This window comes from Miniopterus schreibersii, assembly GCF_964146895.1.
Source record: "Miniopterus schreibersii genome assembly, chromosome: 13".
NCBI lineage: Eukaryota > Metazoa > Chordata > Mammalia > Chiroptera > Miniopteridae > Miniopterus > Miniopterus schreibersii.
In genome coordinates, this window is record NC_138113.1 from 14,600,637 (window position 1) to 14,619,736 (window position 19,100).

Sequence of the window (19,100 nt, forward strand, 5' to 3'; positions counted from 1 at the left end):
GTACTTATATCTTCTTTTTTGTAGAGTGCAACGATGTGCCATGTTACAGTTTTCAGAATTTCATGAGAAGCTTCTTAACACCCTTTGCAGAAAAGCAGATGATGGCCAAATCACAGAACATGCCCAGAGCCTCGTGTTGGATACTCTTTGTTGGTTAGCAGGAGTACATTCAAATGGACCTGGAAGGTTAATAATTAAGATATTACTTATCACTGATGATTGCCCTTTGGATGTTATAATTGGAAGTTCAAATGTTTCCTATTGTTTTTCAGCTCAAAGGAGGGAAATGAGAGCCTGCTTTCAAAAACACGAAAACGTCTCTCAGATATCATACGTGTTTGTTTCTTTGAGGCAGGACGAAGTATAGCCCATAAGTGTGCCCGGTTTCTAGCCTTGTGCATTAGGTTGGTGTTCTTTTAATTTGAAAGTATACTTTGCAAGTGCATCTGCAGTTTGGCAGGTGACACCTTGTCTCTGGTGTATGTGATCCTTGTTGAATATATGTAACTTAAGAGAATTTGCAAAAGCTGACGAGGGTTATTGAGATTCTAAGAAAGAATTTAGGGTTTTTAGGGGGAAATATTATGTTAAATAAATCTATCAATAAGTAGGCTTCTCTGCCTATTAGTAGCAGTTTGGGGAGTTTGGTAAGGGAACTTTTCCCTCACCTTCACTCCTATTCTCTCTGGTTGTCTTTGGATCCGTCACCTGAGGCTTTGTTCCCTGTTCTATGACAGTCTTATTTGTGATATTGACAAGATCATTTTCTCTAGATCTTGAGACTCAACCTATCTAGGAAGTGTTTAAAAGCTAACAGTCAATATTGACCATACCTGCTTGTCAGCACCTTTTGGTAAAGAGAATGAAAGAAAACAGTTACAAAGACCCTTAGTATTAGTCCCTACTATCCTTTTGCATGTCTGTGGGCCTTTAAGGCAGATTTTTCTTGTGATCAGTATGAATACATTTTGAAGATTTTAAAAAGAACTGCAATGTGTTTTGGTTGAATTTGGACCTTGAATATCAATGTACTTAAATTTTTTCTTTTAAAAAATTTTTCAGTAATGGCAAATGTGACCCATGTCAACCAGGATTTGGATCTGTTCTGTTGAAGGCTTTACTTGATAATATGTCATTTTTACCTGCAGCTGCAACTGGTGGTATGTGAAATTAATTTAATCACTAGTAACTGTTGTCATAGGAAATATTTCACAATGTACTTAGGATTATTTAGTAACTTTTTTTCTCTGTTATTCCCCCCTTTTTCTGTAGCTTATCTTTTTTAAGTGGTTGTTATATTCTGATTAGGTGGGCAGGTACTTTCTGTTTAGTAATATTGCTCGGAAAAAGTGGGAGAGATAAGTACAAATAGCAAGTTATCTTAATTTATACATTTTCTGTATTTCATGAAAATCATTGAGTTGTTTGGTTGTTTACTGACTATAGATTAGATATCACAAACTAAAATGATCAGTAAATGATCAGAAATTTGTGTGATTGGTAGAGGCTATAGTCAACTGAAAGTCTCTAAAAGGGGCCAGTGGTTTTTTTCTGCACCTGAAGAGTGTGGAAATATCATTCAAGAATGAATGTAATTATCAAGTAGCAACTGAGAAAGCAATCCCCCAAAGTAGCATATGCATAAGGTAATGAAGATTTAAAAAAATGTTTTTACTGTCTTTTGCTGTTTTATGTTGTTACTGTGGAGGGATACTGATTAGCCCTTTTAAGCCTAATGCTGCCTTTTTGTAGACATTTCTGGCTATCTTTTCTTTTGTAAATAACCAACCCATTCAACATGTTATCTCAGTGAGATAAATATTTCACAAGGATTTGATCTTTGTGGTATACCAGAAAAAAAGTTTTCTCAAAGTTATTTGGTAAATGGGTATTTTACCACTATCTTAATTTAGATAAATAATCTGTTTATATTTACCTGGAACTTATAGTGGATAAAACTCTTAACTCTGTGTTATAAAGAGTAGGATATTTTGGACTTGGTTGATCACTTTAATTGTCTTCTGTATTTGAAATAGTTTGTTGACAGTAGTCTTAGAAGTAGGATGCTTATATTTTGGTGTGTACTTACTTAGATATCTCACTTTTTATTAAAGAGTCTGAAAATACATCACCACGATCACCTTTTTAAAAAAATATATCTTTATTGATTTCAGAGAGAGGAAGGGAGAGGGAGAGAGATAGAAACATCAGTGATGAGAGAGTCATTGATTGGCTGCCTTCTTCATGGCCCTGACTGGGGACCGTTCCCATAACTGGGGCATGTGCCCTGACCAGGAATTGAACTTCGATCTCTTGGATCCTAGGTTGATGCTCAACTGCTGAGCCACACCTGGCTGGGCACCACGATCATCTTTTAAACCATGTTGGTCTGCATATAACTGGCAGTATAGAATAACTATACTTCATTCACTTGCTAAGGTGTGTTATTTGTAGCTCAATGATGCCATCCATTGTTTTTGAAAATTTTAGTACTATAGAGAAACACTATTTCAAGGATGGATGGTTTGAAGGCCCTGACATCTTTACACATTTCCAATTATTCTAAAATGTCCCTCACAGTCATCTCATGTTATTCAAAACCTGAATGACTAGTTAACCTGATATACTCCTCAAAAAATATGTTTGAAATTCTTTGTCACTATCCTCTTAGAGTCATCCAACACAGTTGGTCCTTCTTTGTAAGTTGCAAGTTGTAGAAAGCCTTTCTAGGAAAAGGGGACACACTGATAAATATGTAATCTGAAGTTTTCTTTGTTAGAGAAAAATGAGGAAAAGAAATACTGATTTTTGTTGTTGTTTTCAGGTTCTGTCTATTGGTATTTTGTCTTACTGAATTATGTCAAAGATGAAGATTTGGCTGGGTGCAGTACAGCTTGTGCATCTTTGCTTACTGCTGTGTCCAGACAGTTACAGGACAGGCTAACACCAATGGAAGCTTTACTTCAGACAAGGTATTTTAATATATGTAATGACTAATTCTGGGCCTTTCTGGACATAGGACCACCTTTGCACAGTACTGTCATATATATACATTTGCTATTTTTCTTACAAAAATATATTTAACTTATACCTAACCTTTTTCCAAATGATATTAGCCTAAGGTTTTCTTTTCCCCTGTTTTTTCCTGAAATGATTCTCTTTAATAATTTTGGGAGTCCTGACGATTGTTTTTCACAAGGCTAATGATACTAAAATACTCAAAAGTTCTGTTTCTTGCTAATGGAAGAAAGACTTAAGGTAATTTGTTTCTCTATTGTTAAAACTTTGTAGGTGGAATTATGTAAGTCACTTACAGCCCTTAACTAATATTCTTTGCTGGTTTATTATCTAAAACTTAAACGTAATGAAATAAGAAATAGAGTTACACAGTGGCTTTGTAATGTTTTTAAATTGGAAATCTTGATTTTGATGAAATTTTACTAAAAGCCTTTGTACTTTCTGCTGAGCAATGTAGTGATTGAGGTGAGGGAGTGCTGCCTCATATCTCTTCCATGCTTCAATCTACAGAAGAAGATTCAGTCTGGGTTCATTAGCTGCCAGTGTATTGGAATAACGTTTGTTGAGTCTCTCTGGAACATGTCTTTTGGAGTATAGGTTTATAGGGAACACAGCTGAGAGTCACTGAATTTAATGGGTTAAATCTGGTTATCATTTTTTTTGCTGTGTCAAACTTCTTTTAAAACGAAGTAAATAGATAATTTCTTAATTATATGGCTGACAGGAAAATTTTTAGGATATTATTTTGTTTTTCAGATACGGATTATATAGCTCACCATTTGATCCAGTCCTCTTTGATTTAGAGATGAGTGGCTCTTCTTGTAAAAATGTATACAACAGCAACATTGGTGTTCAGTCAGATGAAATTGATTTGTCGGATGTCCTTTCAGGTAGTAACTTCTTTTATTAAAGGAATTTCTGAATTTTAAATCTTGGATTTAAGCTACTGTTGACTTCATAGATTATAGTTATTACATTTTATCTTTAAAAACTAGAACTTAGAACTTGACATGTGTGAATCATTAAACTATTTGTCTTTATTACCTAATCCCCTGCCCCCTAATAATAAGGTTCTTTTTGAAAGAGCTGAGCATGAACCCATGAAACAGCTGTGAATTAGTTTTTTATATTTCATTGCATGTCAGTGTGACTTTAATGCTCATAAGAGACTATTTAAAATTTGATTATTTGTCGTAGTCTTTTCACTTTTATTTGGTGTGCTTTTGCTGTCTTTAAAAATCAAAGAACATATTTCATATTTCAAAAAGTAAAATTATACTCATTGTAATAAGCAAACATACAGAAAGAAAAATAATTTTCTGCACCTACTATTATACTTTCCTGAGGAAAACTTTGTACACAGTGTTACATGTATTCTCGTATACATTTTTGAAGAATATGCTTTTAGAGTTGAATGGACTATAACATTCTTTGTATAATCTTCTCAAGTGATAGAATTTGGTGTTTATCTTGTTTTGCTAGGTAAAGCAATGGCCATTTTATTTTTTATTTCCTTTTGTCTTTCGGAACTTAACTGAAAGTGTTGCTAGTAAACCAAAATGTACGAAAATTTATTTGTAAACATAGTGTAAGATAATTAGTACCTTAAAATGAGTAAATTTTGGGAATTAGTCTCAATTTTATTTTAACATGAATTGTGGAAAAAAGCAAAAGCAAAATCAAATATAGAAATATAAGTAAAATATAAAATTTCTTAACTCCAACCTCTCTACCCTTTTAGGTTACTAGTGTTAACAGGATGTTTGGCTGTTTAGACTTGTTTGCTGTACATGCTTTAATGAAAATGATCACATTACAATTATTGGCCTGTTACTTGCTTTTTAAAGACTTATGCTGCCTTGGGTATATGCCTCTTTTTGATGATTTAGGCTCTGACTACTTCATGGCAATCTGGCTTTTCCCAAGTAACACATTAATTTATGAGTGGAACTCAGAGGAGAGGTTAGAACTAGATATATAGATGACTTCTGTATACCTTAGGATAGAATGAGAGATCTGTTACAGAGAGAGTGTAAGGAAAAGACCATAAAGCTTTAGCAAAGCCAAAGGAGTTAAATATGCAAGAGTAGCCACACTCAGTATAGAAGACCCTGAAGAAGTGACTTAGAAATCATAATATGTTGCCCTAGCTGGTGTGGCTCAGGGCTTAGAGCATCAGCTTGTGTACTGAAGGGTCCCGGGTTTGATTCTGGCCAAGGGCATGTACCTCGGTTGCAGGCTTGATCCTCGGCCCTGGTCGGGGCTCATGCAGGAGGCAACGATCACTGTGTCTCACATCGATTTCTCCCCTCCCCCTCCCCCTGCCCCTGCCCCTCCTCCCCTCCCGCTCTCTGATAAACAATGGAAAAAATATATTCAGGTGAGGATTAAAAAAAGAAATCATAGTATGTCTCCATATGAATGTCTCATCGTTTTATTCCTTACCATAGCTCTTCTTCAGTGTTCCTTTTCTCAGCTAATTGCATCAGTGGTGCAAAACCAGTCTGAACGTCATCCTTGATACCTCTGTCCTTCTCATCCTTCACATGGAGGCTATTGCCACAGCCTGTCTGTTTCTCCACCAATGTATAACTCAAGTCTGCCTACTCTCTTACCTCCCATGATCACATGATGACAGGTCAGGCCACAACAGTTATCTTGAACCTGGACTACACAGTAATAGTTTTATTTTCTTCTTTTGAATTCTCACCCGAGGATATTTTTTCCATTGCTTTTCAGAGAGAGTGGAAGGAGGAGAGAGGGAGGGAGGGAGAGAGAGACATCAGTGTGAGAGAGACACATTGATTGGTTGCCTCCCGCAAGTGCCCCGACGGGGGCTGGAGATGGATCCTGCAACTGAGGTATATGCCCTTGGCTGGAATCGAACCTGGACCCTTTAGTCTGAGGGTTGACACTCTAACCACTGAGCCACACTGGCTAGGACAGTAATGGTTTTCTATTGGTCTTTCTGCATCTTTTCTTGCCTCACTTCAGCACATTCTCCATATTGCAATGAGTATGATAATTTTTGGATGCATACCTGATCACTTTACCTCTCCGTAAAATACTTTTCATGTCTTCTCATTACTGTGTAGTACAAAGTCTGTAATATAGTTTGTAAAGTCTTGTGTGATCTGGCTCTCTTTCCCTTGCCTTGTGATTCATTAACCCCCTCAAGGTTCCTGAGATCCTTTCATGGAGTCCATGGGTCAACTGTTTTCATAGTAGAATGATATTATTGCTTCATGGAGTGCATGGGTCAACTGTTTTCATGATAGAATGATGTTACTGCTTTTTTAACTGCACTGACATTTGTACCATTTGTGCAAAAGCATGATGTTCTTCACTAGGTACTTGCAATAAAAAAAAATGCCAGTTTCGCATTCACTTACAAATGTCCTTAATGAAATAGTAAAAATTGTTAAATTAAGTTTTGAACTCACGAGTACTCATCTTTTAAATATTCCATGCTGAGATGGGAAATATGCATGAAACAGACACTTTTGCTGCATACTGAAGAACCATGCTGTTTTGGGGAAACACATTGTGTGGTTGAGTTACAAGCTGAACTAACTGTTTATTTCATGGAAACCCATTTTTATTTGTAAAATATGTTTATTCAGACTTGGTTATCTGGAAGTGTTTTTCCACAGATTCATAGAAAGAGCCTATCTGTATCCATCCAATTGATAGTATTTGTTACCAGTGTTAAAAGTAGAGCTTTTAAGCAAAAATTAGAATTTTGGAAAATGTGTCCTTCACAGTGAGCTTGACAGCTTCCTAGTACATGTAGCCTTTTTTTCTGATGGGTTATGATGATATTAATATCATTTTCTGATATTATATAATGAAATGTATTAACATTTGGAAGATCTGTATATTGTGGTGAACCAATATTTTCCAAATAAATGGGTAAAAGATTCTTTAAAAGTATAAGATAGACCAATTAGTCTTGGTGCGATAGAGTTTGAGAAGTTCACTGATCAGATATCAGAATAACTGGACAACTTATCTTTAAAAAACTGTCAGTTGTCAAGTTTTTGCATATGTAAGTCTATTAAAATCTTGCTTCCTTTTTCAACTACATATTTGTGTTGGGTTGAATTTCCTTCATATACTTCTAAAAAAACAGCATATTACGACACATTGAATGCGGGAGGTAGGAAAATGCAGCTACCCTCTATTAAGCCAGATTTTAAAGAGATTTGTAAAATGTAAAACATGCTGTTTTTCCCATTAAGTCTTTTTGTTTTAGAAGACAGTTACTTTTCATCAAAGTATGCCAATTTTGTATCTAATGAGTTTATCACTATTAAATAAATATGTAAAATTTCTCATTTTAAAATTTCTGCTGCTAAGTATCAGTATATATACAACCAACATAAAAGAAAGCTCGTTAGAGTTCTCAATTATTTTAAAGCTAGGAAGAATGGTGTTAGGATTGAAAAATACTCCTTTAGCTTCTTTCAGTTCAGTTCCTGTAATATGCCTTGTTCCTTCCTAGTGGAGAGAGTTCATTCAAGTAATTTTGTCTGCCTGGATTCCCCTGCCTCAATGGAATAAATACATAAAAATCTTTTTATTTTTTTCCCTTTAATCTCATTACCTCATCATGGAAATATTTTATTACCCTTTGACTTAGACTGATTTCCCTTTATTAGTCCTTTGAACTTCCCTTAAATAAAACATAGCACTTAAAAAAAAGTTCAGTTGTACAATTAGTTGTTTTATGCCTAGTAACGTCTGACACAGAAAATGTATTTCATGAGAACTGGGGCCTGTCCTTTTACTCTGATATTAAATGCTCAATAATTTAAAAAAAACCAACGTATCAGGCCCTATGCTGAGCACTGATGGAAGGTTGGAAAACAAAGTGATGGCAGTTTAGTTTTGCTTTTAATTTAGTCCTTCAATTGTTGATAACAGTTTTTATAGCTCCCCATTCTTTCCATCTTGAGTTTCTGTTTTACTTTAGCTGTTAATTCTGTTTAAAGTAGTGCTAAATCCAGAAAATTGGAAAGTACTAAAAATAACCCATTCCCCCATACCACTTACACCCTTAATTCTTTTGTGTTCATTCTTCTTGCTGTGGTTTTATTGCTATGCTTTTATTTTTCACATAGTTGTGACCATGTGAATTTTTATTTTTTTATTACTATATATGCTAACTTAAACTATATTTGTATGATTATAAAGTAGTAGGCCTTGTTTTAGAAAATTGAGAATATATACAAAATATAAAGAAACATTTACAGATAAATCTTGTTTATACTTTGGAATGTTTCTTTAGTTTTTATTTAGTGTCATATTTGTACAGTTAATGTCATAGACTGTATTCTGATTTTATGCATACTTAACAGATTGGGCAGTGGCTATTGTAAGTAGCTGGTTTATTATTTTTTCCTCACTTAAGATCTATATCACTTGTTATTGTTTCTTGTTAATGTGAGTGGCCACTGAGTTGCTTTTATGCAACTCTGCTTTTATAGCAAGGACAGTAGTATCTCCTGCTTGTGAGTTTTCTTAATATGTCCATTGTTGAAGCACTGTATAAGGGTTGTGTGCTTGTTTATATGTCTTCTGTAATTAAAATTGGAGTAGCATTATACTTCACATATGACTGTTGCCTTTTAAAGATTAATTCACATGTTATAAAACTTGTCTCTTTTCTGCATTAGGAAATGGAAAGGTCAGTAGTTGCACAGCTGCTGAGGGTAGTTTCACATCTCTCACTGGACTTCTAGAAGTTGAACCCCTACACTTTACTTGTGTGTCAACTAGTGATGGAACCAGGATAGAAAGGGATGATGCAAGTACGTTTACTGGTATATACCTTCTTTTATTATATATTATATGTTATAAATAAATATAAAGTGATATATAAGTACTTAAATATCTATTTATAGTATATGTAAGTTTCTTACTGTCCTGTTAAGTAGAAATTTATTAATAGGGACATTTTGGGGGAAGATCATAAGTTTTATATTCTTTTTTAAGTCTATTCATAGGATTTTTTCCTTACCCTGTAGTGCACTATTTTAAATCTTTTTTTATGTGTGTGCCTATTTAGTTGACTTTTAATTTGGAAAATATCAAACATAATGAAAGTAGGGGGAAGAAGAGGAGTACAATAGATTCTATGTTTCCATTACCCAGCTTCAGTAGTCATCAATTGATGCCCAGTCTTGTGTGTAGTTTTGGCATGATACTGTTTTATTTCTTTCAGTTGATTTAAAAGTATATTTGGTCTAGTGCCTTTGAGAAGGGTGAGATGAATCAAGAGAGAATAACATTTTTCCAGCTAGTTTAAAGCAACTTCGAATATATGAACCAGTATTTGAATGTGTTGAATAGTGTGGTATTGTTGATGTTTTAAATGAATAGTCAATGGGAAGTCTCATTTTGTATATCTTTCTTTATTTTCTTCAGCACTTTAACAGAAAGTAAAAACAGTTTGCAAGAGAAGTCATGAAAAATTTAAACTTGTTCTTGGCTTCAGAATGGCAAAAAGTTTTAAATGAAACTTGTTAGTTCTTTATTTGAGTGCCTTTTTATACAGAACCATCTTATATCTTTCAATTGTGAAAGTAACCACTAAGTGAAATTCATGGCTTATGTAGTGATGATGATAGTTTCAACTTAAAATTAAATTGTAATGTTTCTTTTATATGGAGATGCCAAAAGGGTCAAAATTTATTTGTTTTTGTTTTCTTGGACTATTATAGTCATTTTTGTGCAAATGTATATGGTTTACACTGGAGTAGACATGCCATGACAAGAAATTGAACTTTCAGAATATTCTTTAATTATAAATTAGACTCTTTCTTGAAACTATCATACAATTATCAAATATTTTTATTTTTAGAAAATGTGTTTGAATTAAGTAATGCTTTCAGAAGTTGTAAAAATTAAAACAGATAAAAGATTACGTTTGAAAAATAGAAGTATTTCTTCACGTTGCCCACCATGTCCTCTCCTGCAGAGGAAGCAGGAACCAGGTTTTTGTGTTCCTAAAGGCAGTCCATGCCTATACTGTATTCCGTTCAGACTGACACCACCACTTGCAGAAGGATTTTTATCGAGTGTTAGGGCAAAGTCCTGCCTTCCGGTCAATGTTATGATTATAATTATGATTATTTTTTAAATACATCTTTATTGATTTCAGAGAGAGGAAGGGAGAGGGAGAAAGAGAGAGAGAAAGAGAAACATCAATGATGAGAAAGAATCATTTATCGGCTGCCTCCTGTTTGTCCCCTACTGGAGATGGAGCCCACAACCAGGGCATGTGCCCTGACTGGGAATCGAACCTTGACCTCCTGGCTCTTGGATCAGCACTGAACCACTGAGCCACAGCAGCTGGGCTAGTTTCCTTTTTAAGTCATTTTGATTTTCTGTCTTTCAGTTGGAATATTTAATTTACATTTAGTGTAATTACAGATATATTTGTGTTTAAATCTACTGTGTTATTTTTTTTTTTAATTAATACATTCTATTATATTTCTCCTCTTGCCAGATGTATCTTTTTCTCCTTTTTTTTTGTTTTTGGTGATTACATTTTTATTGTTCTATTTTTCTACTTTTTACTATTTTTAGCAGTTGTCCCAGAGACCATACATAGTGTAGACATACTGTCAACATCTAGAAATTCTGTTGCTGTTTTTACCATACAGTGCAAATATCTTGAACATTATTTTATCATCTTCCCGATTTATATGGCATTCTGATTTTATACTTTAACTTTAGTTGTATTTTAATTTCATACATTACTATTATATTTTTTTATATTCAGTATTCATTTGGATTTATCTCATAATTCCGTTTTCATTTTTCTTTTGAGCTTTTATCTAGTATGATTTTATATCTGAGGACTGCTCTGTAAGATCTCTTTTTTGTACTTGTCTACTTGTAACTTAGTTTTACTGGAAATTTTTCAAAATTTTTTGTTTAATTAGATGAACAAACTACATTGCCGTTATTCAGATTCCATTATTATTGATATTTTCCACATTTCTTTTTTTTCTTTGCTTAAGTACTTCAAAACAGATATTAGATGTTATACATTTTTACCTCTAGGTAACACATACGTATCTTAAACGATATGGATATCCACTTTAATAACTGATGCTGTTTTTATCATAATCATCTAAGTTAACTGTAATGTGTCACGATACATTTATCTTAATTAGATTAGTATAATCAGTTCTATGGTATTTGATTTTCAGTACATAGTTAAATTTATTTGAATATCGCAATAACATTTTATATTTGGTTTATTTGGATCAAGAGGTGTCATTTTCATTTTTGAAATATATTTTCACATTATAGAATTCTAAGTTAGCCATTATTTCTTCTAGTCATGTGAAGTAAATATTTCCTTATTTCTTACCATAACACTGTTTTTGTTAGATATCACCTGTCTTACTCCTTTTTTAAGGTCACTGTCAGTACTCACGCTGTCTGTGAGATTCATTCGTATTTATTCAATCTCTTTATCCTGCTTGAAAATCATAGGGCTTCTTGAATCCTTACTTGCATCAGCTATAGAAAGGTGCCAACCATTAGCTGTTCAATAATTGTTTCTGCTCTCTTTTATATCTTCTCCCTTTTTGTGTCTAATTTCATGCATGTTACACCTCATCACTATAATTGGCATAATTTTCAATTTTTAAATCTCTCCTTATATTGTGGGTATTATCTTCTAGTTTGTCTTAGTTTACTAGTTCTTTCTTTTGTTATGTAATCATTTATGGAAAAAAAACCTACCCTTTTTTTCATTCTACTGCAGTGTTGCCTCTGTTAAAAGTCATGTGGCTACTGTCTGTGCACATCTATTTTTGGTCCATTGTTTGGTTATACTAGCCTGTGCCAGGACCTCATTGTCTTAATTACTGTGACTTTGCCCGATGAAGTGAAAAGTCAAAGAAGTTTTTTACGTGTAGGATTTTATAGACCATTAATGATGGTAATGTTCATGGGTAAGCAGTATATTGCCTACTTATTTCACTGTGCATGGGACAATGCCTCTCTCCATATTAGTGTTCTGGGTAGCATATGGTAGGAAACTGTTTTACATATTCTGTGCAGACCACACTCTCTGTCTGGGCTGTGCTTCAAAATGAGGAAGTTAGTGTTATTAGTCTTTTAAAATGATATTCTTATAATTGAGGGTTTTTTGAGCTTTTTTGTCGGGGGAGGGAGAAGGAAGTGTTTCTTGTAAGAAATCTTAGTAAAGCAAATTTCAGTTTATTTCTTATGTTCAAATTGTCTGATAAGGTCACTCTCATTTTGTATTTTCATTTTAGCCATATTAAATGAAATTTCTATGCTGAAAATATTTTTTTAATAATTTTTTTTTCAATTACAGTTGACATGAAATTTTTTTTAATTTTTAAAATTTTAAAAAAATTTATCTTTATTGTTGAAAGTATTACAGGTGTCCCATTTTTCCCCCCAATTGACCCCCTCCACCTCGCTCCCACCCCCTCCCCAGGCCTTCACCCCGTTATTGACTATCTCCATGGGTTATGCATATATGCATATAACTTATTTGGTTAATCTCTTCCCACCCTCCACCCTCCTTCCCTCTTTCCTCTGAAATATGATCCTCTGTTACCTGCGTCAATGTCTCTGGACCCATCCGCCCACATCTCTGCCCCTCCTACCGGTCTTGGTGCTTCTTCAGTTCCCTGGTTGTAGGGCTTCTGTTCAGCTAGATTTCAGGAGGCTCTGAGTGATGGCGGTTCTGTATTTTAGTTGTAATTTTGATGTGGTTGTGGTTGTGGTTGTGGGAGCTGTTACCTACACCGCCATCTTGTTTCCTCTCTCGACATGAATTATTTTATTAGTTTAAGGTATACAACCCAGTGGTTATACATTTATATAACTTAGGAAGTGATCACCCTGTTAAATCTAGTATCCACTGGACACCGTCCATAGTTATTACAGTATTATTGACAGCATTCCCTGTGCTGTACTTTACATCCCCTTGACTATTCTGGAACTACTGATTTGTTCTTAATCCCTTCACATTTTTCACCCGTTCCTCCAAAGCCCCTTTAATTTAACACCCGTCAAAATGTTCTCTGTATGTGTGAGTCTATTTCTGTTCTGCTTGTTCATTTATTTTGTTTTTTAGATTCTACATATAAGTGAAATCATCTGGCATTTGTCTTTCTCTGCCTGACTTACTTCACTTAGCATAAAACCCTCTAGGTCCATCCATGTGGTTGCAGATGGCAAGATTTCTTCATTTTTTATGGCTGAGTCATATTCCATTATATATATGCACCACTTCTTTATTTATTCGTCTACTTTTTTAAAAAATACATCTTTATTGATTTTAGAGAGAGGGAGGGAGGGAGAGGGGGAGAGAGAGAGAAACATCAATGATGAGAGAGTCGTCATTGATCAGCTGCCTCCTGCACACCCCCAACTGGGAATCCAGCCCACAACCTGGGCATGTGCCCTGACCCCTGACCTGGAATCGAACCTCAATTTCCTGTATCCTAGGTTGATGCTCAACTGCTGAGCCACGCCCTGCCGGGCTATTTATTCATCTATTGATGGACGCTTAGGTTGCTTCCATATCTTGGCTATTGTAAATAATGCTACAGTGAACATATGGGTGCATGTGTCTTTTCGATTTACTGTTTTGGGTTTCTTTGGATAAATACCCAGAAGTGGAATTGCTGGGTCCTTTTTTGTCTCCTGTTTTAGACTATGCTGAAAATATTTTAAACGTAAATGTATACTGACTAATTTTTATTTGATTTAGAAGTCATTCCTGAGCCCCTTAAACTTGAATACTGTTATTATCAATAGACTTTTACTGTTAAGATTCTCTTGTTTACACTCTCTAGATTTTTGTCTTTCAGATGGAAGTTAACTATAGCTTTAGTGTCATGACAGTAGAGTGCTCTGAGTGCATTTCCTTTGAATGTTGTCTTCATCCTGGTTTTTTCTCCCCTTGTCTTGTGCCAGTGAGTTCCTTCGGGGTTACTCCTGCAGTAGGTGGACTATCAACTGGGACAGTTGGGGAAGCTTCGACAGCCCTGAGTTCAGCAGCCCAGGTAGCTTTGCAGTCTCTCTCTCATGCAATGGCTTCAGCCGAGCAACAGCTACAGGTGCTGCAAGAGAAACAGCAGCAGCTTTTGAAGCTTCAGCAACAGGTTGGAGACTCTTTGGCTCTTTGTTCATGCTGTCTCTAAACTTCAAAAGCTGAAACGTACTGTAAAAATGACCATTATTTTCATAAAGGAAAGTAGGTTGGCTGATCTGAACTAAGCATTTTCTACAAAAATTGAGGTAAATTCTTTGCAATATATTTAAATTTAAAAAATTATATAAATACACGTTATTTGATATAAATCTTAGGGAATATAGTTGATAATTTGTTTTGCAGTCTTTGAGTAAAACCCAGTCTTATGTATATGCTTACATACTCTCAGTCAAACATTGCAGTTACCATTTACTATTTATATGGATTGAAGAACCTAAAACAATATTTTGAAGACCAGTTAAATTAATGTGATTTAAAATTTAGTAATAATTGCATGTTTTGGAGAATTTCATCATGGTCTAAACACAACCTATGCAATTCCAGGTGACAAATTATACCAGGTTAGGCAATTTAGGAGAGTCCATTTCTTGTTAAAATTTTGTTTTTAGGAGAACTTTGTGTTCTTATTTATGTTTAATTTTTCTGCTTCCTTTTCATCTTTGATTTGAGAAAGTCCTAGTTCCCAAATATTCAGGAAATTTTATATCAAATATTTAATGAAGTATACATAGCAAAGAAGTACCCTTTTCATGCTGTCCACTTTTTATTACTAATTTCATTTTTATTTAACTGGGATCCAATTATTCATGTTTATCTTCATAATATATACCCGTGTAGTATTCCCCACACTTTAGTTAGGCAGGGTTAGTCTATATTTGTTTTTTTTACTTCTTTTACAGAAAGCAAAGCTGGAAGCCAAGTTACATCAGACAACAGCTGCAGCAGCTGCAGCAGCCTCAGCAGCAGCAGCAACGTCAGCAGCAGCAGCAGCAGCAGTAGCAGCAGTAGGTCCTGTTCACAACTCTGTGCCTTCCAACCCAGTGGCAGCTCCTGGATTCTTCATTCATCCATCTGATGTTATTCCGCCCACTCCAAAAACAACACCACTTTTTATGACTCCACCACTCACACCACCCAATGAAGCGGTTTCTGTTGTGATTAATGCCGAACTTGCACAGCTTTTCCCAGGCTCAGTTATTGATCCCCCAACAGTCAATCTTGCTGCACATAACAAAAATTCCAACAAGTCCAGAATGGTAAATTATTATATTTTAAATAGGTGTTTGCATAGACATCTAAAAAGAATTTGAAATATATGCTAACTTTAGAAGGCAAAATTTTATTTTACCAACTTGATACAGGAAATTTGATTATTTTTTATAAAATATTATAGAGTGTGCATTAGACAGTGAGACTTGTTTTGATATTATGGTTATTAGTTTTTCTAGAGCAAGAAATATCAATATAGAATTATACTTTTTCTTTTCTAGAATCCACTTGGTTCTGGCCTCGCCCTTGCAATTTCTCATGCTTCACATTTTCTTCAACCTCCACCTCACCAGTCCATTATTATAGAGCGAATGCATTCAGGTAATCTTTGTCTTTCTTAAAATATTTTTCTTGCCTAGTCTGTTGGCTTTTTGAAGACTTAATATTCTGTAGTTTGAATTTTCTTTGCAAATACATTTGCTCTTGGGTAAGTACCCTTTACCAAGGGCTCAAGATAGGTGCTCACCGCAGTGAAGGGGCAAATGCTACAGAATAGATTACCTAGCTCTGTCCAGACAATGGATTTGATCTGTGTATGAATCTTGCCTGTTGAACTATGGTTAACATACTTGCCTCCATTGTAGCTGTTCAAGTACTATTACAGTAGAAATTACACTTAAAGAAGTAGTATTCCTAAGACTAGCATTCAGGTATTGGAACCATTTCTTGAGGCTAGCAGGCAGAATTAGTGCTAATTATAATGACCGAATAAGATTAGTAACACTTCATAGTCTCTGGAAAATGGCAATTCTATCTAAGCTTGTACCCTGCTTATATGCTAGAGACCTGTAATCGGTATAGGTGCTTTCAATTAGATCATGTTTACTAATAAGCCATAGGCAGTTTTTACCTTATAATCCTACCAACTCTTTGTTGGGCTTGAGCAGCAGTGGAATTCAACAAAAGCCTTAGGCGTGTTTTATAGGAGGCGGTAGTGAATGTAGTGCATACTGTATTACTTTTCATTATGTAAGCAGTTGAACCATATTTACTTTATTGCGATGGGCTATTTCCTCTTTGGAAGAGTTTTTTTAAAAGCAGCAAAAGTCAAAATGGTGGTGTTTTCTGCCCTACTAATCATTCATTGGTAACAATATTAGTGTGTATAACATTGAAACTAGTTTGTTGTGCAATCTTATGAAATCTGAGCAGTTGTTTATACTGTGATTTGTTTTTTATGTGTGGAATTGACTGTAGCACATACACTTTCTAAGGAGGAGAATTATGTTTTTTGTAGTTTATTATTAATGATTCTGCTTAGTGTTTCACTAATTGAGCTTAATCCTGAAGTATGTGTGAGATGAGCGATGAAAATCTGCTTTCTTCCATTCCTCTCAGATCATTCTTGCCTTTCCTTTGTGTGAGCATCTCATGCTGAGTGTGATTCTAGTTCTTACACAAAAACACACATACTACCTCTTTGTGTGGCCCTTAATATTCGAGTAAACCATCTATTTCATGTGGTACTGCGCCAAAAAACAGTGATGTGTCAGTACTGGGGGGGGGAGAACACTATTTGAGATAAGCTGTATCTGTCTCCATTAGAGGACCTTCCTAAGGGATTTTTTAGTGGTAGTAATGACTACATGTTATTTCAGCCTTATAGTTTTACCTTGCGTTTTAACCCCAGTGTATAATATAACTCCATAAGAAGTGAAACAAGGCTTAAGAAAATGAAAATCAGGTATTACAATGTGATATTATTAATGCATCTAGTTATGAAATTTTTAAAGAAAGACCAAATGACTGAAAGAAGAGTAAGATAAGTACTTTATAGACTTAATCTATATACTATTTTTGATGTAACTTTTTCATCTAATGTTTTAAATTAAGTTTTTAATATATAGTTGATTGCCTTTATATTAACAGACTTACTATTGTATGTTTTTTACTTTAGGGGTTCAGACTAACATAGATTGAGGTTTCAGATCTTTCTTGAATGGAAATTACTATTCTCATTTGTTTGTAGTTTAGTAAGTTAATTTCATTTTTTAAGAACTGTTTTTGAGTATATGTGGTCAACTGCTTCTCTCTTTCTTTCTCTCTCTCATAGGAGCAAGGAGGTTTGTGACCCTGGATTTTGGCAGACCAATACTGTTGACGGATGTATTGATTCCCACTTGTGGAGACTTGGCCTCCTTGTCAATTGACATTTGGACATTAGGAGAAGAGGTGGATGGGAGGCGATTGGTAGTGGCAACTGATATAAGCACCCATTCATTAATTCTTCATGACTTGATACCACCTCCTGTATGCAGATTCATGAAGGTAAAGAACTTCAAGAAAGTAAATTAATTGATAAGCTTTCCATGTTTCTGATGTTATGAAAAATATTCAGACATAGAATTAAAAAGTATAACTATATCAAATTTTTAAATACATTACTTACATTCTTATTGTTGAAGATGGGTATGTATGTATATTTATTTCTCATTACAGATCACTGTCATTGGACGTTATGGAAGTACAAACGCCAGAGCCAAAATCCCATTAGGCTTCTACTACGGCCATACGTACATCTTGCCTTGGGAGAGTGAACTGAAGTTAATGCACGACCCTCTGAGGGGAGAAGGGGAGTCTGCAAACCAGCCGGAGATTGACCAGCATTTAGCAATGATGGCTGCTCTGCAGGAGGACATACAGTGCAGGTTGGTAGGAAACTGCAGAATATTTTAATCTTATTGAACCCTATATTTTGTATAATGTCTTGCATATATTTGTCAAGTGATGTATTTGCCAAGTGATATCTTTTTATAAATGTATAGAGTAGAGCAGAAGGAAGTAGGATAATAGCATGTTATAATAATGTTTAATGCATTAATGTATTATTTAAAAATTGGCTCTATTTAGTACTTAAATGATTAATTCTTTTTAATGATTATGTATTAACATATTTTTAGAAATTTAATTTTTAGTGTGTATTCATGTACATTAAAGAACATTGCAGGAATGATTTTGTTCATTTATTTTTTACTTATAGGTATAACTTAGCTTGTCATCGACTGGAAACTCTTTTGCAAAGTATTGATCTTCCTCCTCTCAACAGTGCTAATAACGCACAATACTTCTTGCGAAAGCCAGACAAGGCAGTCGAGGAAGACAGTAGAGTTTTTTCCTCCTATCAGGATTGTATTCAGCTACAACTTCAACTAAATTTGGCTCATAATGCAGTGCAGAGGCTCAGAGTAGCTCTAGGTGCAAGTAGGAAGATGTTGAATGAAACATCAGATCCAAGAGACTTAATTCAGACGTCTTCCACAGAGCAGTTACGTACTATCATCAGATATTTATTGGACACTTTGCTCAGCCTTCTTCACTCTTCCAATGGTTTGTATTTGGCTTAAATATTTTAAAGACAGAATATTTGATGTGATCTCGTTGAGTATTTTGTTGTTGTCTTGATATTTCCTAGGTAGTGTTAATTTTGATATCCTTTCTAGTGTGAAGATGAAATCTGCTCTTTAAGTTAACTCATTGTCCCCCTGTATTTTTGTTTTTCTTAAATGGATTTTTTAAATTATTTTTTTTCTTGAGTTTCTGCCATTGATGTGCCACATCAAATTGTGTTACTGGCAAAATAATAAACATTGTTTAGATGTGCAGCAGTGAAAACTTAATAATTGCTAATCTAATATAGAGCTGTCATTCTGTCCAGGGGCTCTTTTTATTATTACTGATGCACATAAAAACACACATACACAGCCATCTGATACACTAAGCTCCACATATAAGAAATATAATGAATTTAAGTGCT

General features: G+C 34.6%; 1 protein-coding gene across 9 annotated transcripts in view; it reads left to right on the plus strand.

Annotated features, from left to right (window-relative positions):
• Positions 1-19,100, plus strand: part of BIRC6 (baculoviral IAP repeat containing 6) — a 154,532-nt gene that overhangs the window by 52,901 nt on the left and 82,531 nt on the right. For 4 of the 9 annotated variants that reach the window (XM_081156170.1, XM_081156172.1, XM_081156173.1 and 1 more), the window contains exons 18-29: positions 25-186; positions 273-404; positions 1,063-1,160; positions 2,825-2,972; positions 3,775-3,908; positions 8,697-8,843; positions 13,999-14,186; positions 14,977-15,333; positions 15,568-15,667; positions 17,400-17,614; positions 17,786-17,994; positions 18,327-18,673. In XM_081156170.1, the coding sequence (XP_081012296.1) occupies positions 25-186; positions 273-404; positions 1,063-1,160; positions 2,825-2,972; positions 3,775-3,908; positions 8,697-8,843; positions 13,999-14,186; positions 14,977-15,333; positions 15,568-15,667; positions 17,400-17,614; positions 17,786-17,994; positions 18,327-18,673 (2,237 nt within the window). The remainder of the gene's footprint in view (positions 1-24; positions 187-272; positions 405-1,062; positions 1,161-2,824; positions 2,973-3,774; positions 3,909-8,696; positions 8,844-13,998; positions 14,187-14,976; positions 15,334-15,567; positions 15,668-17,399; positions 17,615-17,785; positions 17,995-18,326; positions 18,674-19,100) is intronic. The other 5 variants (XM_081156171.1, XM_081156174.1, XM_081156176.1 and 2 more) reach the window with 3 other exon arrangements.